At 40.3% G+C, this 21,428-nt stretch overlaps 1 protein-coding gene and 1 non-coding gene across 5 annotated transcripts in view; both read right to left on the bottom strand.

The window, feature by feature from the left end:
• GRIP1 (glutamate receptor interacting protein 1) overlaps window positions 1-21,428 on the bottom strand; it is a 466,465-nt gene that overhangs the window by 94,591 nt on the left and 350,446 nt on the right. For 2 of the 4 annotated variants that reach the window (XM_068969893.1, XM_068969894.1), the window contains exons 10-12: window positions 14,670-14,825; window positions 5,331-5,517; window positions 4,510-4,655 (exon numbers count right to left, since the gene is read on the bottom strand). In XM_068969893.1, coding sequence (XP_068825994.1) covers window positions 4,510-4,655; window positions 5,331-5,517; window positions 14,670-14,825 — 489 coding nt within the window. Of the gene's footprint in view, window positions 1-4,509; window positions 4,656-5,330; window positions 5,518-14,669; window positions 14,826-15,500; window positions 15,657-21,428 lie in introns of all 4 variants that reach the window. The other 2 variants (XM_068969892.1, XM_068969895.1) reach the window with 2 other exon arrangements.
• LOC138079451 (U1 spliceosomal RNA) lies at window positions 8,051-8,215 on the bottom strand. Its single transcript, XR_011144917.1, has one exon. It is a non-coding gene; the product is annotated as a U1 spliceosomal RNA (small nuclear RNA).

Raw genomic sequence — 21,428 nt, 5'->3', positions numbered from 1 at the left:
AGATATTTCTACTGGAGAAGACAAGACAATAATAATACTTGTATACAACATAACAATAAGTATGTTATGTATACGACATAACATCAGGGTATGAGAAGGGCTAAGAAGAGCTACAAATCTGGGCAAGGGGACTGAGTGTGATAAATGTGGAAGGCTTCTTTGAGCAACTGATGTTTCAGCAAAGATCTAAGTGAAGTGAACAAACCACCCAAACATGCTGGGGAAGAGCTGCCCAGGCAGAGGAACAGCAGCTGCAGAGATTCTTTGATGGGATTGTGCTTGGATGTCAGGGGCAGCCAGTTCACACGCCTTCCTCATCCCAAGTCCTGCCCCCCTTCTGAGAGATTTCACCAAGTAGTGCTCCTCCCATCACACTGCATGCCCAACACCCAGACCTCTGGGTTGAATAACTGCCTCCATTCTGCTTTGCTTTAGCAACTCACTACCCTGGAACTTTGCTTTACACTGAAATCCTAAACTCTAATATGCCATTTGATCTCAGTCTCCCAGCTGTTAGCTCTCACATCCCCTTTCTCTCACTCCCCCACTTTCTTCTCCCTGAAGACTCCTAATTCCTTAACTGCGCCCTTTCCGTCTGGTCTTTCATGCTGATCCTATATTGATTTCCATGTCTCCCTAACCTATTATACATTCTCTCAAGCACAAGCTGTATATGTAGTGCTTAGAATGTGGTCTTTGGAGCTGCACTGCCTGTGTTAAAATCCCAGCCCCACCATTAATGTAAACCTCTGTTTACTGGGGATGTAGGAATATTTGTGTGGCCAAAAAGTTCATTCGGATTTTTCTACTATAATATGGAACAAAAACTCAAATTTTTTGGCCGGCCCAATAGTAACCTTCTCCATTGCTGTTTTAAGGACTATGAGCTAATGCACACACAGGAAAGTAACAAACCATAGAGTAAGCATTTGATAAATATCATGATAAATTTTCATGTGATTACCAAAATTATCTCTCTGCTCTTTCTGCGATGATTTGAAACTCTGTGACTTACGTGCTCCTTCTTTGAAACTTCCCTGGAAATAGTCTCTGGATCAATATAATCATCTACTATCTCTGTTTTTATTCTTGAGCAGCTGAGGTCTCCTGACAAAAAACTACTTGACCACAAAGACCGATGTTGCTATAGACTGAGAGCTTCTGGATTCTGCTTGGTCTACCACCCAGCTTGAAAATCCCTTTACATGAACCCTGGTTGGTTATCTCATTCATTTCCCCATTAGCTATTCTGAACCTTCATTGTTCTTTTTAACTCCCCAAGGTGCTGACCCTTTCACCCTTGCTTGACAGTTCTTACATGATCTTCCTAAGCACAGCTAAAATGTAATTATATTCTCACATCCTTCTCTTCACATTCCTAGGCAAAGGTCTTCTACTTTCTGCCTTAGACGAATTACCTACTTATGCTCTGGATAACTTCCCTTCTCATCCCTTTGGAAACTCATAACTATCACTTATCTCTTTTTTCTCTCACTTATTTTGGGCCCCAAACATGCTCAAATCTCTCCAATCATAACAAAACAAAATAACACCCATCTGAATTTGGAATCCCCTCTATCTCCTTTCATCTACAGCTAAATGTCTTCTTTTTTTTCCTTTAATTTATTTTTTACTTTTTGGCTGCACTGCATGGCCTGTAGGATCTCAGGCCCCCGACCAGGACTGAACCCATGCCCTTTGCAATGGAAGTGTAGATTCTTAACCACCGACTGACAGGGAAGTAGTGAAGTGAAAGTCGCTCAGTCGTGTTTGACTCTTTGTGACTCCACGGACTATACAAGTCTCCAGGCCAGAATACTGGAGTGGGTAGCCTTTCCCTTCTCCAGGGGATCTTCCCAACCCAGGGATCAAACCCAGCTCTCCTGCATTTCAGGCAGATTCTTTGCCAGCTGAGCCATAAGGGAAGCCCAGTCCCTACAGCTAAATCCCTTGATGTGGCCAAATGTCCCCTGGGGCAAAACTGATCTTGATTGAGAGCCACTGATTAGAAGATAAGACAGTATAAACTAGAGCACAAAGTATGTAACTAAACGCTGCAGAAGTTCTCCAAAGATGAGCCCACAATGGCCTCCTGCCCTTTTCCTCTATTCACTGCATCTGTCCTGCCAATCCGTCTTCTAAAACCCACTTTCTCGGCAGACAACAAGCATAGCTTGTCTGTACTTCCCTACCCTTTCTTTCCTCACCCCTCAGCTCCCTGCAATCTGACTTCTGTCCCCTAATTCCTTGAAACTTCTCTGCCATGACTTTCTTCCTAATTGCCGAAGCCGGTGGACATTTTCTTTCTTGCCTCTGTTGCGTGAATTCTCCATAGCCTTTTTATGCTATCGACCATGACTTTTGCCTTGAAACTCTTGCTTTGGTTTCCAAAATGCCAGCATTTTTGGTTCTCTTCTTACTTCTCCTATATCATTTTCATCACCTCCTTTACTAGCATCCTTTCCCTTTAAATCTCAGTATTCCTCAGACAGAATTCCCACCTCAGTCCCCCTCTTATCGCTACTCTTTCCTTAGTGTTGTCCTTTATTCCAATGACTTTAACCATCACCACTGTGTTGGTCACTCCCTCAGTCCTGCTCTTTAGCACAGACCCCAGTCCTAGGCTCTGGGAGGTACAGCCTGCAGTCTCTGGGCACTTCCTTCTGCACCCCAGTGGCAAAACGCTTCTAGCAAGTCTGTTCTTACCTTCTGCAGTTCTTTCTCATGTCTAACTGGCTACAAGGTCCTTGAATATGTCGAGCCTTTCAATTGTTTCTTTCAATGATCTGAACATGGCACAGTGCCTAGCACTTAGTACTGGTTTATGGGAACTGTCTTTTGAGTAAGCAACGGATGTGCTTGTTCTCTTTTCCCCACTAGGATGAGTAGGATTTGTCTACTCGTGTTTAAAATAGAACTCTCTTTGTAATCCCCAGATTTCTATGCTTCAAGTCTTCTCAGTTTAAAAAAGATCATCATCTACTCAACCGTTCACACCCTCATAACTCAGAATCATTAGGATCTTCTCTGATCTGTTATGCAAGCTCTGCTTCAAGCCATGTCCTAAATGCCACTCTCTATCACCATATCTAGCACTACCACTTTGGATGCTGTCCAAGCCATCATCATTCCTTACCTGTTCAATGGCTAAACCTTTTGTTTGTTCTGATTTTGCTACTGTCCCCCCTGCACTTCATAAAGATCTCTCCAAAACATCCATCAGGTTATCTCACTCCTCTCCATAAAACGCTCCACGACTTTATTACGCTTGGACTATAATCTAAAAGTTTACCAAGGCACTACATCATTACTTGGCCCCTTCTGACCTCTCCTAACCCATCTCCAAAACCAAATCCGATTCCTATCCCCAACTCCTTTATATGCTCCAGCATGAGCCTTTTTTTGCCTTTTGCTGTCGCTCCTATCCACCAAGGTTATTATTCTGGCTCAGGTTTTTACACTGGCCGCTCCTTCTGCCTGCAATGTTCTTGTTGCACCTTCTCAACCTTCAAATCTCTGCTCAAATGTCTCTTCCTTAGAGAGTCACCCTATGAAAATAAACCCCCTACCGTCATTCTCTAACTCCTGTTCTGCTTTATTTCGCTCAGAGTATGACCGCCAACTAAATTTATATTAAAAAAATGAACTTCTGTCCTGCTGTTTGCCGTCCCTGTCTTCTGCTGCATCTCTGTTGTACAGTAGAATAACTGGCCTATGATAACCATTCAGCAAATACTTGTTGGCATAATGCGATCCCTACGCCCAAAGGCATATCTTTATTGACTGCTAATGTTATTAGGTCTGTGAGATGGTATTAACACTTCACTAAGAGAAGACAACTTTCTTAAATGAGAACTAGCACCTACCTCTAAAACCCGTATACCTATTAGCTACTGACAAACACCTCCTCCACGACTAAACATAAACACCCTTGCTGTTTTTGATGTTAAGTTCACCCTCTCTTTCCTATGGCAAGTTCTGATGACTATGGAAATAGTCTTGAATAGAGTCTTCTTTGTCATTTTTAACAAGTGTCTGGTGGCAACATCTCTTTAACACCAGAGACCAAATATTTACCTACTTGGCCTACATAAATTCATCTAATGAATTTTCATTGTTCCCTACAGAACTTTCTTTTTTTTTTTTTGCAGTAGGAAGAGTCAAAGAGAGGCATTTCCTGTCCTCATGACTGAAGACTATGGTTTCTCTAGCATATATGGGAAATGTCAGGAAGAATACAGCCTACATGATTTTTTTTTTATCACCTTTACAGAAGCTATTACTTATTCATTTTGTCACATTTATTTTCAATTGTTCTTGTGGTGACATTTTAATGAATAATACAAAAGCAATGCACAACTCAAAATGACACCCCAAGCCTCCTAAACAAAAACACATTCAGTATATAAAAAATGATCATTCCTCCCACATTCTGTGCCAGATAGTCCACTTAATTCACATGCAGTCCACTCCCAGCTATGCAGCTGACTTGAGATTATATGATCATACCTGCAACATCAAATTCAATTTCCAGCGTGACCTTGCTTGTGATTGAAGAGTCTCGGAGGAGCTGATTGGCTTCCTCAAAGGTGCTGTCTTCAGTTGGGATTCCATTAATGGCCAGCACTCTGTCTCCAATTTGAAGCACCCCACACCTAAATTTAGAACCAGACATTACAGGCTGTAGACAGAGTGAATGATTTTCAAGTTGACATTGCCAAGATCCTTTCAATATAGCATTTGTTCTTATTCATTCAATGCTGTGGGGCATCCTCTTAGGTCAACTGCAATGTCCTACATTCTTTTTTTCTATATAAAAATATAGTTGATTTATTATCCTGTGTTACTTTCAGGTATACAGCAAAGTGACTCAGTTATATGCAAGTCCTACATTCTTGTATTTCATGGCTACCAATGTGAACAAAGGAATCTTGAACTATCCCAGAGAAGTAATGAATAATTTAGCACCATGATATTATTATAATCTGATGTGAACCAATATACAGTAATGATGAATGTGCATTGCCCCATGGCAGAGAAATTATCATGAAGTTTTGACTTCAGAGAATTTTTTTTTGTAATGGATTTTTTTCCTTTTTAATTAATTTAGCCTCTAGTCCCTGATGGACAAAAATCTGCTAAAGGCACCACCAAGGCTCGCTATCTTTCTCAAACGTGATCAAGAACATAAAATTTTATTGTCAGAACAGGGAGTTCATCCCGTCTTGCATTTCCTGCATTGAGCACTGTTCCATAATTTATTAGCCAGTCAAAGATAGCCAGCAAGAAATGCAGGGCAGAAAATGATGCCGTGAAAGAAAGGATCTCACCTCTCGGCTGGGCTGTCAGCTTCAATATAGGAAATCAGAGGTGGAGAAGAGAGGGTCTCTGTAGCAAACACACTGCCCTGCAGTTGAATCCCAAATCCTGTGACAGGATCCGCGGTCAGCACAACCTCTGTGGTTTCTGTGTGAACAACCTGCCCAGCCAAGCCCACGGTGCTAGAGGCTAATGACACTAGAGGAACAAACACACACACAGCAGAAATGACTTTAAACTGGAACAGGCACCAGGAAGGCCAGTGTTTCTGAAACAGATCATGTCTCTGAAAAAAAGAAAGCTCACTGTTAATGGTGGGACATGAGGTTTTGGCCTTTAAGCAAAAGTTTAACTAGAGCTGAATGGGGTAAATGAATCTCCCAATACCTGTCACATCTAAGTCATAGCATCAGTGTAGCCCCCTCCTCACACCCACCCCTAATATCAAGGACAGCTGGGCAATTGTAGGAAGAGCATGGTCTTGGGGTCAGGGTACCTGGGATCGAGTCCTGGCTCAACCACTAAGAAACCAGCTGGGTGACCTTGGGACTAAGTCGTTAATCTCTTTCCTATCTAGGAGAAAGGGGGTTGGGCTAACTGATCTAACTTTCCCCCTCTACTTTAGATATTTGTACCTAAGTTGCTAACTTTTTACAAAAAACTTGACCTTCAGCTTTGAAGAAACAATTGATCTAAGTCTGGCTCCTGAGGGGGTAAGGATGTACTGGTCATCAAGCTTCATCTATCATTAGCTTGGTGTGATGGAGTCATTTAAATGACTTTCTACATTTCCACTTTTCTAATACATGGTCCTATTTCAGCATTTATCAGTTTTTTATTTTCCTTCTTGTCTCTTCCCTAGACTCTTGAGTTCCTTAAAGATCGGAACCAGATCTTTTCCCCTCAATTCCAGTGCCTGGAATTTCCATGGCTAAAGCCATGTGGGATGAATCCAGTTCTATAACATCAATATTTTCCTTTTTGGAATCAGCCCTTAGTCTGCTGAGTTAAGGAACGCGATGCTGGTCCTTCAGGACCCCGATTTTTCTATCATGTGGATCATTCCAGCATTCAGGCTGACACTGCAGAGGATGGTGAGATGGATCCTTTTCCCATTAGGAGTAAGGACCATCTACTTCTTCTTAAGAGGCACTGTCAGTGTTCTTTCCCAGCAGGATTAATGTCACTGAGGTTAAAGTGGCCTGCTTTAGGGGGTGAAAGTAGCCTCCAACCCTCATCTTTCTACAGACGGTGGCTTACAATCCCAAGATCTGACACGCAAACTATCAAATGTCAATTCAGATCGTGATTTCCAGTGTGGCTTTGTTAATACCAACTGTACTCTGAGTGCTCTCCAGATCACACATTTTGTTTATTGGTGGCACAAAACCAGTAGAAGATACCATTTCATGTCAGTAAAAATCTAGAGGGTTGCATTTCTTTCTGGTTAGTACTCATAGCAGGTGGGAATAAAATATTAGAACAGCACCCTTGGGCAGATGACCGGCACTCCGTCTTCTGAGTGAAGATTTTTGGATTTCAACAAGTATACTTTATTTTATATGGAACTTTCTATAGGTCCACATTAATATTTTTCCCATTTACCATCCCAATTTGGCATAGGTTTTTGGACTACTCAACTGGAGTTAAAAGTCATTTTTGAATTGTTAAGTCAACTGATTACCATTTCCACTAAGAAAGAATCATGAAGGAATAGGTCAATTTAATAGTAATGGGGGGATTAGTTTAGATATAGCAAAGACTTTCTGAGGGAAAAGACATGCTATATTTTTCTAAAACAGAAGATAGTTGAGGAATTTCATTTTCTAGAAGGTTTTGAAAACAGAAATAAGTATTAATTCATATGGGTATCATTAAATCTATAACCTCTACCTGGAGGCAAGCTGAGATGATAGAAATTATGAGGACATTTAATTTAGAATTAAAAATGTGTTAAACATTGGTTTTATAATTTTATGAAGAGTATATTAAATAACCTAGGATTTTACCATTAACTCTGAAAGTCCTCTGACATACTAGAATCTGTTCTTTGAAATAGTACAATTTCATTGGAAATTGCATGTACTGATTACTCACACATATTAAAGTCTTGAAAATGACCAACAGAGATAAAGAAGATAAACTACCAATTTAAAGATGATAGGCCAAAAAAAAAAAAAAAACCAACTAATATTACTTGGAGGAGAAAAAGATGTTTGATTATCCTGCTTCATTAATGTGGTCAAAAAGCAAGAGAAAATAAAAGTTATTTATGAGTTATAACCTGGTAGTTTAAACTTCTGTATAATGCATTCTCTCCCTCCAGCAGCAAAGCAGCAAATACTCCTGCCAGGCACTGGCTCTGGTCTGTGGTGTGCCCGCTCCTACTCACAAGTGAAGACGGAAATGACCACACTGCTGACATGCTGTGTTTGAACACTGCTAACGCCTGTGTGCCAAGGCTGTGTTCAGGATTTACATCTGTTCTGTCCTCTTCTCACTCCTTTCTGGAGGGTTCTGCAGGAGTTCACCCTGTGTTTTTGTCAATCCTTGTTTTTCCGACTGTAAAGGAAAGGTCAAGTAATGGGAGGCCAAAGATGACTTCTTAGCTCTGAAGTTTAAAAATCTGCCAAATGTCTCCTTAATTTAGACAGCTGTGAAATTTGTTGTCAGATACAAAAAGCATCTGAAAAGTACAAAGAGAAATGGACCTCAAAGATTCTCTTTTTAAAAAGGGAAAGCACAAACACAGTCCCCCTACTATCACAAATTATGTAGTAGAATTTCCCTCATTTGGGGAAGTTGCAGGGGTCAGTGTATGTGAACTACAATGGTTAAGCCCCACCCTGGGAAGGCCACCTTCATGATCATGATATCTCCCCTGCCAGGTAATTATCAAAGGTCTATTCATATACTGTGCTTACAATTACTGGATTTTGTAATTGAAGACCTATATCTCACTAAGTGTTCCACATTAGCGTCCACATTGTACATCACATGATCTAGTTGAGCAGACAGTCGGAGTGGTCAACAGCTCCCTCCTCCAAATAGGGGTGGGCAGCTCTTAAGCTGACCCCTTCGAGAGCTCTGTGCATGGTCATTTTAAAAGCTTACCATGAGCTGCCTTTGAATTCCGGTTGTTTTTCGGGGGCTGGTGGCAGGCACAAAAATTATTAGGTTGTTTCATTCTCTTCCTTTCAGCTCTTTTCAGTGGTGCCCTCCCTAGTAGTAAGTGATGACCACAGAAGAGGCAAGGGTCATTCTGAGAGCGTGTTCTAAGGTCTACCCTTTGCTGCAGTTCAGGCAGACTGGAAACAGGAAAGCGTCTACACTGGCCCTGTGTACCGGAGCAGGAAGCTGGGGGGAATAGCCAGATCCACTCCTCAGTCATGCCCCGCCATCACAGGGGGTGATGGGCTTCTGGGAGGGGCCTTGATCCTCTGTGGCAGAACAAGGGGCAGCTCACAGCTGTGGGGGAAAGGTCAGGAAGAATAGGAAGAGGTGACAAGCGGGTTCCCTCTGTGACATGGCTCTGCCACCCTCCCAGGGCTTTGTGACACTGCTGGAGGCCGATGTGGGGGGTACATTTTCCCTGTGACACAAACATGACTTTCCTCTTTTAATGCTTGTAACAGGATGTAACAGGCTTCCTGTATTTTCCTCCTTGGTCAGTAACAGAGAATGTTTTAATATTTATGTGAGAAAATGTCATTCTTTTCTGGCCATGACCTTCCTTTGTATTAGAAACATAAGTAAGAATTTTTTTTTTCTTTCTGTTTTGCTCTGGCCTCAACTGATCACCAATACAGCTAAGAGATTTTTATTATATTTGTTGTGACGTTACCATGATTCACCATCCATACAAATGGCCTGGTTGCTATAGGAACGTTAAGTATTAGAAAAGGGGCAATAAATGGTGGCACCAAATAAAGACATAAATAAAGTGGTGGAAATAAACCTTAGTGTAGTGAGAGCACAATAAAACTTTTATTATCTGTTATTTGGGAAAAACCTTTACCTCTAACGTGACCATACCAAGATCAAGCAAAAAATAAAGAGAGAGACAGAGAAAGAAAACCAAAACAACTAAATCCTCAGTTTTCTTCTGATTTTGGAAAATTAACATTAGTTTTGTAGGTCTTTCTGAAGTGGGAATAAAAGCTTATAGCTTTCTGAATCTCCTTGTTTGATTAAAATATAAAATGTATGATTTCCTGAGATATACATGAATTCTGGTAGATATATGGTCAGGGGTGCTCTAGTGGCTAATGTCTTCAGCGACTGCTAAGAACAGATTTCTAGAACCAGGTTTCTGCTGATACTTCTATTATGTTGGAGAATAACGTGCTGTTTTAAGAGAGAATTTATCACTAGCTTACGGGTACTGGTGACAGTGTGGCCTTGGCCTTGTTTCCTCCTACAAAATTCAAGATGTATAAATATCAACCTGCAATAGCCAAACAGATTATCATTTATTTGTCATCACTAATGTCCTTAATCAACCTAGCAGTCTTACCTAATACAAACAAATGTTTAGCCATTAAAGCAGAAGTGCAAACATGAATGCATTTGTTTTAATTGCTCTTCCTGTTGAGGGCTGTTAGCCTGCTTTCTCAGTAAGCGGTGCTGCACATGAAGCCACTTTATGTAAAAATTTCATCTACAAATATCCACTACAAATCGTGATTCATTACATGGGAAGATTCAACTTATATATTATGCCTAAATGGAAATGCGGTGAAATATGCCTGTCTTGGAGCAGTGTTAATATTTCAAATTTAGGCATCATAATAGCAAACACGTAAACTATTCAAAATAGCTAACAATTAAATAGTGCTTACTATTTACTACATATTATTGTAGCATATATATATATCATATTATATATTGCATATATATAATTATAATACTTATTTCATTGGGTAATTGTGAATATTATATGAGAATATATCATTATTCATACATACACATGAACATATCATATATATATGAATATACAGTCTAGAACTTCCAGATGTTCAAGCTGGTTTAGAAAAGGCAGAGGAACCAGAGATGATATTGCCAACATCCTCTGGATCATCGAAAAAGCAATAGAGTTTCAGAAAAACATCTATTTCTGCTTTATTGACTATGCCAATGCCTTTGACTATGTGGATCACAATAAACTGTGGAAAATTCTGGAAGAGATGGGAATACCAGACCACCTGACCTGCCTCTTGAGAAATCTGTATGCAGGTCAGGAAGCAACAGTTAGAACTGGATATGGAACAACAGACTGGTTCCAAATAGGAAAAGGAGTATGTCAAGGCTGTATATTGTCACCCTGCTTATTTAACTTATATGTAGAGTACATCATGAGAAACGCTGGGCTGAATGAAGCACATGCTAGAATCAAGATTGCCAGGAGAAATATCAATCACCTCAGATATGCAGATGACACCACCCTTACGGCAGAAAGTGAAGCAGAATTAAAGAGCCTTTTGATGAAAGTGAAAGAGGAGAGCAAAAACATTGGCTTAAAGCTCAACATTCAGAAAAGTAAGATCACGGCATCCGGTCCCATCACTTCATGGCAAATAGATGGAGAAACAGTGGAAACAGTTGCTGACTTTATTTTTGGGCTCCAAAATCACTGCAGATGGTGACTGCAGTCATGAAATTAAAAGACGCTTACTCCTTGGAAGAAAAGTTATGACCAACCTATACAGCATATGAAAAAGCAGAGACAGTACTTGGCCAACAAAAGTCTGTCTAGTCAAGGCTATGGTTTTTCCAGTGCTCATGTATGGATGTGAGAGTTGGACTATAAAGAAAGCTGACCACTGAAGAATTGATGCTTTTAAACTGTGGTGTTGGAGAAGACTCTTGAGAGTCCTAGGACTATAAGGAGATCCAACCAGTCCATTCTAAAGGAGATCAGCCCTGAGTGTTCATTGGAAGGATTGATGTTGAAGCTGAAACTCCAATACTTTGGCCACCTGATGCGAAGAGCTGACTCATTTGAAAAGACCGTGATGCTGGGAAAGATTGAGGGCAGGAGAGGGGGACGACAGAGGATGAGATGGTTGGATGGCATCATTGACTCAATGGACATGAGTGTTTGGACTCCGGGAGTTGGTGAGGGACAGGAGGCCTGGCGTGCTGTGGTCCATGGGGTCACAAGAGTCAGACATGACTGAGTGACTGAACTGAACTGGACTGAGAATATATTTCCTGTCCTATATGTCTCTTTTGGTGGCAAGAATATGTATATATATATATATATATATATATATATATATATATATATATATATATATACACACACACATAAACATTTTCATATAATCTTCACAGTTACCCAATGGGGTATGTACTATAGTTAGCCTCACTTTGTTGCTAAGAAAGCCAAGGTACGGAAAGCTTAAAACTCTTGCTCAAGGTCCTACTGCTACGAAGTAATGACACCGGGATGAGAAGAATCTGGGCTCATCACCAGTTCACTATGCTGCCTTCAACTTGTCTCCTTCAAGAGTAAATAATTTACCCTCTAGTGTTAGCTAAGAAACATCTAGAAGCTCCTTGTTTGCATTTTGACCAAACTCAATCTTCCTTCCATTTACCTATATTAAAGATGATAAATCTTATATTTGAAGGGATATGCACATCAAAACCAGGAATACACCACAGCAGTGGTTAGCCATGGTTTCCTTTGTAAGGAAACCTTTGCGTTCCTGTAACATGAAGAGACCATTTCCCAGTATGGGTGATGGCCGGTCTCCCACACTGCTGGTGGTGCTCGGAGGCCTCGCCACAGACCCACTTTTGAAGATGACTCTCTGGCAAATAAGCTGAAGAACCAATAGATCCAACCACCTCTCTTCACAGGAATGTTTTCTCTTTAACACCAGTCTTGAAGAACTTGGGTTTAGCTGTCTTTAGGTAGCTACAGAGTGTTCCTTACTTTATCTCTATAGTAAACACAAGAAGGGATCCCATCTTCTTTGAGTTGTTTTATGGGATCACAATCATGGCCACCAGAAAAAAAAAATACAAGAAACACTTACCTCTCTCTACACTGGTTAGACCTGGCTGGAAAACTAGGTGTTCTCTTTCTTTAAAACTTACACGATTATGATGAGAGATTATGTTCTGCCCTCCCACTCCCACAAAAGAAAAATTCAGGAGTGATGTGTTTCTTCCCTTTTCGCCTAAGGCATTAGATCACCCTTTCTTCTCTACATGGACAAGCAGCTATCCAGAAGCAGGCTGCCAACCACATCTTCCTAGTTTTGCCTAGCCTATAACACGCTTGGCTGTCCCAGAAGATCATGGTTCTAAGAGCTGTAGTTGAAATTCCTAGTCTTTAGGATACCTGTTGTAAAGATAAGCATCCTTTCCATCTTCCTGACACTTGAGTGGGTAACAGATATCTGTTAGGGCAGTGCTTATCAGTGGAGCAGGTTCCTTCGGAAAGTATTAGAATAATGAGGTGTGAAATACAGATTGAAAAGGCACATTTAAGGGGAATAAGCTATAGTTTGAAAGGCATGTTTTAATCTCAAAAATATACAAGCAACTTATGCAGCTCAATTCCAGAAAAATAAAAGACCCAATCAAAAAATGGGCCAAAGAACTAAATAGACATTTCTCCAAAGAAGACATACGGATGGCTAACAAACACATGAAAAGATGCTCAACATCACTCATTATCAGAGAAATGCAAATCAAAACCACAATGAGGTACCACTTCACACCAGTCAGAATGGCTGCGATCCAAAAATCTGCAAGCAATAAATGCTGGAGAGGGTGTGGAGAAAAGGGAACCCTCCTACACTGTTGGTGGGAATGCAAACTAGTACAGCCACTATGGAGAACAGTGTGGAGATTCCTTAAAAAACTGCAAATAGAACTACCTTGTGACCCAGCAATCCCACTGCTCAGCATACACACCAAGGAAACCAGAATTGAAAGAGACACATGTACCCCAATGTTCATCGCAGCACTGTTTATAATAGCCAGGACATGGAAACAACCTAGATGTCCATCAGCAGATGAATGGATAAGAAAGCTGTGGTACATATACACAATGGAATATTACTCAGCTGTTAAAAAGAATTCATTTGAATCAGTTCTGATGAGATGGATGAAACTGGAGCCGATTATACAGAGTGAAGTAAGCCAGAAAGAAAAACACCAATACAGTATACTAACACATATATATGGAATTTAGAAAGATGGCAATGACGACCCTGTATGCAAGACAGGAAAAGAGACACAGCTGTGTATAACGGACTTTTGGACTCAGAGGGAGAGGGAGAGGGTGGGATGATTTGGGAGAATGGCATTCTATCATGTATACTATCATGTAAGAATTGAATCGCCAGTCTATGTCTGACGCAGGATACAGCATGCTTGGGGCTTGTGCATGGGGATGACCCACAGAGATGTTATGGGGAGGGAGGTGGGAGGGGGGTTCATGTTTGGGAACACATGTAAGAATTAAAGATTTTAAAATTAAAAAAAAAAAATAAAGCAAATGCAGGCCACCTCCAAAAAAAAAAAACAAAAAAACAAACAACAACAAAAAATAAACTTATTATCGTCTTTTTTTGCAGGGGTGGTTCATGAAATATGATTTATAATGCTGCCGCTGCTGCTAAGTCACTTCAGTCATGTCTGACTCTGTATGACCCCATAGATGGCAGCCCACCAGGCTTCCCCGTCCCTGGCATTCTCCAGGCAAGAACACTGGAGTGGGTTGCCATTTCCTTCTCCAAAGCATGAAAGTGAAAAGCGAAAGTGAAGTCGCTCAGTCATGTCCGACTCTTAACGACCCCAAGGACTGCAGCTTACCAGGCTCCTCCATCCATGGAATTTTCCAGGCTAGAGTACTGGAGTGGGTTGCCATTGCCTTCTCTGGAAATTTATAATAATCCTACACAAATATATGGGACTCATATTTACCCAAAGGGGATACAGTTTTCAAAGTGAATAGGTGGACCCAGCTTTAGTCAATTAGAAACAAAGAACAATGGCTTCATGTTCAAATGTACCCAGAATATAAGGAAGGAGTCTTAAAGAAAAAAATTATATCTTTGATTTTATCAGATCAAAAGAGCAAGAAAAAAAATTCAAATAAAACGTTGTAGGCAAAAGTAGTACAAACTAACTAACCCAGTCTGAAATTGTATTTGGTGCAATTGCTATGTCGATAAGGGATAGATATCATTTCAATGGTCTTTGGTACAGGGCAGTGAGCTACTTATCTCCTTGTAAAACACTCCTCCTATAGGCTTCCTTCCATTCAAGATGCCAATGGACCCACGGGTGTTTTCAGGCCAAAAGACACTGGTTAACATTTCACTTACGTGAGCTTTTGAAGTCTTTCTTCTTCAGTCTCCTCCTCATCATGGTCCCACGTGGGCTAGTGGAGTAGAGGCTTCGAGGCAAAGTCCCCATGTTCAGGGAACTCAGGCTGTATGCGCTCATGGAGGTGGGAGAGAAGGATGAAGACACCAAAGCTGCTGTAAGAGAGTGAAGACTTGGCATAGAGCATTCTCAGGGGGCGTGTGAGCCTGCCACACCTGTCAACCAGTAACGCTCCAGAGAGACACACAAGGTGCACAGCAATGGCTAGTAGGTAGCTCCAACCAACCAGAGACCAAGTCTCAGGAGCCATGGAGACAGTGCTTTAGAATGAATCTGTGCTATAAGAGCCCAGAAGTGCCTGAGGAGCAGCATCGATCCCCGTAAGTACAATGCAACACAGAGAGGCTCTACGAGTTTTGCTTTAGACAAAAAAAGAAAACATTAAAGCAAGTTTCTCCATAAACAACAACTCAATGCTTTGGATACATAATCTCATTTTCATAGACAGCTTCTGGCATGAATTTCACAAGTGGTTCCATATACACAAATAAGGTCTGAGAACATTTTCTTCTATGTAATATTTTGCATTGCTATTTCCCGACCACACATAAAGCATTCTGAACATTTACATCCTCTCTTAACAACAAATGCTTTCTGATGGAAAAGACAGACTTAAGAGATGACAGAAATGAGAAGTTGCTACTACAAAAAAAAAAAAAAAAAAAGGACACCACACCCATGAAACCAAATATGGTATGAATCAGATGAAGAAGGCATGAGAAGAGTATAATTTAAGTAAAAGACCAGGAGGAGAAAGCCTGGAACATTACGAGGGCTGTTTGGAGGAGGCGCTTTCATGAATGCCAGGGCCGGCGCTCTGCAATGGTCAGGGTGGTACGAATTATAGTGATGGTACGTGTGAAGGCTGCAGTGGTTGCTGGCCCAGGAGTCCCAGGGAAGTTGCCTGTCGCTCCTCTGAATTTTCACTGCCCACATGAAGTGATGATGAGAAATAAGAAAAAACAAACAAAGAACCAAAAAAGAGGAAAAAGTAACTGAACTGCACAAATAAAAAGTAACAACAACAAAAAAATGAAGGCTGCTTGCACAAAAAAAAGGGAAAAAAAAAAAAACTGGCTTTGCCATTTTCTCAGTGGTCAGCAAAACCTATGATTAACACCAGGGATGGTAACTTTTCATCTTCCCAACAATAATGCATGTCTTTCCCCAGCCCATTTTTTTTCTCCTTTTAAGATGACTACTGAATCAATTTCTAATCTCCCCCTGTGCTTCAAAGCAGAGATTAAAACATTTTTTTTTTTAAACTTAAAAGTCAACCCCACAAGATCTATGGCACAAGATTAGTAATTAGAGATTTGCAAATCTTGGCCAGTTAGTAGCTCTTGTTTTGAGAAAAAGAAAAGAATGAAAGATAAATCATACTGGCTCCTGATTCAAAGGATGTACTAGTCACACATCACAATTTACTGCTCTGACATTTTAATTACACTACTATTCATCACTTGAACTACAATAAACTACTCTATCAGGATCTTATCCATACCCTAATAAGAAGATGCAAGTGTCAATATACTTTACAAATTGGGGGGTATTTTTAAAAGCTGTGTTTATATTTGAAAGAAGGCATTTACTTATTAAAAATATTTCAAATATTCTTGTATTCTTTAAGATGCCACAAAATTTTAATAAAGCCAATTTCAAAATTCTGGTGTCCTCTTTATGGTTTAAAAAATGTATATCATACTTCCATTCTAACTTCAATATTGTTTAGATTTGATTTTCTACTCAGGGGTCTGAAAATATGAGCACTTTTATGTTTGTTACTATATTGATCTGAAAATTTTCATTTAAATTAAAGAATGAAAAATTAAATATGGACATTTATCTCTATTGTCATTATTGTAAGATTAGGTGCCTTACATATGAATGAATTTGCAGTATTTATTCATGGAGTGAGGTCAGACACTCTGTAAGTATTTAAAGGAGAGCTCTTTGGGTAAGAGCTTAAATTACACCAGTGACATCAGCCTCATTGACCACATCTCAGCCTTTCTGGAATGAGACAGATCATGGAACAAAAGCACTAACATGAACAGGTCACCACGGGCTGAGGCCACCTGTATTTCTGTCCCGGTTCCAACCCATCTTCTCTATCTGACCTTGACCGGTTACTCAACCTCTCTAAGCCACAGTTTCCTCATTATGTCAAGTAGAGATCACAAAAGCATCTATCCCAGAGGCCAACTGCTGAGAATATGTACCTCAGGTGCTTAGCATGGTGCTGGCACACAGAATAAAAACTAGTGACAGTTTATTTAATAACATTGATACCATCTACTATCTATCTACTTGCCAATGAATACTTTTTCTTTTTTTTTTAAGGAAACAGGTATATCTCTCACTCGACAAATTTCATTCTCTGGACACAAGTTAAGAGACTGAGAAATCTGCGGCACACTTGCATGTCCACCATCGTTTTGTGGTCCTGAACACACGGTCCTTTGCTTCTATATACTTCAGTTTCTAGCTTTGGGGCTTATCTCCCTCTCCACTCGTCTACTTTCAAGCTACCAAGCTACCACCTCCTTTGCCTCGACCACTGCCAAATCTTCAGACTTGGCTCCCTGGTTCATCTCTTACATACCTATCTTCCAGGATGCATAGTACAGAATAATATTTTAAATACATAAATCAGATGATGCAACTCCCATTTAAGGTATTTCAGTGGGTTACAATAACAAAGACAATCAAATGTGAGCCCTACTTATCTCTCTAGCTTCACCCCTTCTCACACTTTCTACTTCTAATATTCATCTCCTATTTGTTTACATGGCTGGCTCAGGTGCCAAGTCATTCTGACCTCCCTGGATGAAGTAGTTGTCTCTCCTATGTTATCCCATTGCTTTTTTATTAATATATTCTTCATAGTTGAAAGGGCTTTATTTGTTTAATATACTTTTAATGCTTGTCTCTCTATACTGGAATGTAAATTCCATGAGAATAGGAATCTACTTTGCTTGCCTTGCTCACTAGATGCACTGTGGCAACTGAACAGAGCCTGGCATATGATGACTGATGAATGAATGAATGAATGAGTGAATGGACACATGCATGAGTGAATAAGAATATCAGCCAGAGGGTTCATGTACACACTGTAGCAGCATTTCCCTTGTGATAAAGAGCATTTCGAGGCAAGTCTCTATCGCCATCCTCATTTTACTTTTGGGTGTACTAGAAGACTTTTTAGCAAGATGCAGTCAGTGCTGGGTCTGGCTAATCTACAGCCATAGCCACTTATTGAGCTCTGTAAAGTATCATGTGTTTCAAATGATGTACAGTGAGTAATGGTTAGACAGCATCACTGATTCAATGGACATGAATCTGAGAAAACTCTGAGAGATAGTGGAGAACAGAGGAGCCTTGCATGCTACAGTCCATGGGGTTGCAAACTGTCTGACATGAGTTAGTGACTGAACAACATAGTGTGTGAACTTCACAATCCTCCTGGGTCATTTTTTGACCCAGTTCTTTACGGAGTGCTGTTAAAATTACTGGGCAGTTTTGAGTGCTGTCAAACCAAACTGATAACTCAGTAAGGAAGATTCTGACCACCTATGTATGTCTGGCTCTGTGACATCTGTGGCAGGTTACATGTAAGTCATTTAATTCAAGGGATTAGATCTGAAAGACAGAGTGCCTGAAGAACTATGGACGGAGGTTCGTGACATTGTACAGGAAGCAACAATCAAGACCATCCCTAAGAAAAAGAATTGCAAAAAGGTGAAATGGTTGTCTGAGGAGGCTTTACAAGTAGCTGAGGAAAGAAGAGAAGCTAAAGGCAAAGGAGAAAAGGAACAATATACCTATTTGAATGCAGAGTTCCAAAGAATAGCAAGGAGAGATAAGAAAGCCTTCCTCATGATCAGTGCAAAGAAATAGAGGATAACAATAGAATGGGAAAGACTAGAGATCTCTTCAAGAAAATTAGAGATACCAATATTTCATGCAAAGATGGGCATAGTAAAGGATGGAAATGGTATGGATCTAACAGAAGCAGAAGATATTAAGAAGAAGTAGCAAGAATACACAGAAGAACTGTACAAAAAAGATCTTCATGACCCAGATAATCACGATGGTGTGATCACTCACCTAGAGCCAGACATCCTGGAACGTGAAGTCAAGTGGGCCTTAGAAAGCATCACTATCAACAAAGCTAGCGCAGGTGATGGAATTCCAGTTGAGCTATTTCAAATCTTAAAAGACAATGCTGTTAAAGTGATGCACTCAATATGACAGCAAACATGGGAATCTCAGCAGTGGCCACAGGACTGGAAAAGGTCAGTTTTCATTCCAATCCCAAAGAAAGGCAATGCTGAAGAATGTTCAAACTACTGCACAACTGCACTCATCTCACATGCTAGCAAAGTAATGCTCAAAATCCTCCAAGTCATGTGTCAACAGTATGTGAACTGTGAACTTCCCGATATTCAAGCTGGATTTAGAAAAGGCAGAGGAACCAGAGATCAAATTGCCAACATCCGTTGGATCATCAAAAAAGCAAGAGAGTTCCAGAAAAATATCTACTTTTTCTTTATTGACTATGCCAAAGCCTTTGACTGTGTGAATCACAACAAACTGTGGAAAATTCTGGAAAAGATGGGAATACCAGATCACCTGACCTGCCTCTTGATAAATCTGTATGCAGGTCAGGAAGCAACAGTTAGAACTGGACATGGAACAACAGACTGGTTCCAAGTCAGAAAAGAAGTACATCAAGGCTGTATATTGTCACCTTACTTGTTTAATTTAAATGCAGAGTACATCATGCTAAATGCCGGGTTGGATGAAGCACAAACTGGAATCAAGATTGCTGGGAGAAATACTGAAAACCTCAGGTACGCAGATGACACCACACTTATGGCAGAAAGTGAAGAAGAAAAGAGCCTCTTGATGAAAGTGAAAGAGGAGGGTGAAAAAGTTGGCTTAAAGCTCAACATTCAGGAAACTAAGATCATGGCATCCAGCCCCATTACTTCGTGGCAAACAGATGGGGAAACAATGAAAACAGTGAGAGACTTTATATTTTTTGGCTCCAAAATCACTACAGATGGTGACTGAAGCCATGAAATTAAAAGATGCTTGCTCTTTGGAAGAAAAGCTATGACCAACCTAGACAGCATATTGAAAAGCAGAAACATTACTTTGCCAACCAAGGTCCATCTAGTGAAAACTATTGTTTTTCCAGTAGTCATGTACGGATGTGAGAGTTGGACTATAATGAAAGCTGAGCACCAAAGAATTAATGCTTTTGAACTGTGGTGTTGGAGAAGACTCTTGAGAGTCCCTTGGACAGATAGGAGATCCAACCAGTCCACCCTAAAGGAAATCAGTCCTGAATATTCCTTGGCAGGACTGATGCGGAAGCTGAAACTCCAATACTTTGGCTATCTGATGTGAAGAATTGAATCATTTGAAAAGACCCTGATGCTGGGAAAGATTGAAGGCAGGAGAAGGGGATGACAGAGGGTGAGATGGTTGGATGGCATCACTGACTTCATCAGTTTGACTGAGCTCTGGGTATTGGTGATGGACAGGTAAGCCTGGCATGCTGCAGTCCATGGGGTTGCAAAGAGTCATACACGAATGAGCGACTGAACTGACCTGAACTGAAATGTAGATCATAATACTTACTTTGACTTGAACTATTATTGGGGACTAAATCTTCATATACATAAAATAATTAAGAGACAAAAATTATATAATTAATGCACAAAACTGCCTGCCATGTATAATTAATTTAAAGGGCATTCACCAAACAATGTAGGCCAGAGAAGATAGCTGTAGCCTATTTTGAACGTGCACTCTAAATCTATTCTGTTTTATGGTGATGTATTTTATACTCATATGTTAGGCAAGGATTTCAGTTTAAAAATAAGATGTCACATTTTGGACATACTCTTTCATTTTGAAAAAAAATTCATTTACATTCTCCCCCTTAATGGTCCCCATAATATTAATTACAGTCAACTTTCACTGAGTCCTCACTATATACCAGGCACTGTGCTAAGTGACTTTTACATGGACTATCTCAGATAATATTCATAATACATCTATGAGGTATGTACTATAATAACACCCATTTTACAGATGAAGAAACTGAGGCATAGAAAAGTTGAGTAACTTGCTAAGTTCCCAAGTGGTGGAGCCAGAATTAAAGTTCTGAGAGTCTGACTCTGAGTCCCTGCCCTCAGCCACCACACTGTTCTTGCCTCTTCCTATGGATGTTCCTAAGTCCTTTGTCACAGATAAATAAACAGTAAGGAAAATATAACGTTTTTTCTATCATTCCATGGTGACATTGCTGTTGAAATCTTGAGGTATCTGACACGGGAGGTACTTTTGTTCTCTTCTCTAACTATACCCTCTTATCTAGTCCAGGAGTTCAAAGGTATAGGCAATAGGTACGCTGTTGGTTGCTCAGAAATGGTGGTTCTCCTGGTACTGAATTATAGAACCTCAAGACTCTGCTCACATTTTGTTTTCCAAAGTCTTTTCCAAACTTTCCTCCAAGCAAGACTGTCTCCCAAAGACCCTCAGGGGCACAATTTCTGACCTTAAAAACTCATTCTTATGGATTTTTGAATGCTGCTATTTCCCAGCAAAAGGCATAGCAAGTCTATTCCTGGTTGATGTGTCCATTTCTATATTTCCCTGAAAATACTATTGTGAATGCTTTC

Source organism: Capricornis sumatraensis, chromosome 4 (genome assembly GCF_032405125.1).
Source record: "Capricornis sumatraensis isolate serow.1 chromosome 4, serow.2, whole genome shotgun sequence".
Classification (NCBI taxonomy): Eukaryota; Metazoa; Chordata; class Mammalia; order Artiodactyla; family Bovidae; genus Capricornis; species Capricornis sumatraensis.
The sequence above is the reverse complement of the archived record's forward strand: the minus strand, read 5'-3'. Positions and strand labels throughout refer to the sequence as shown.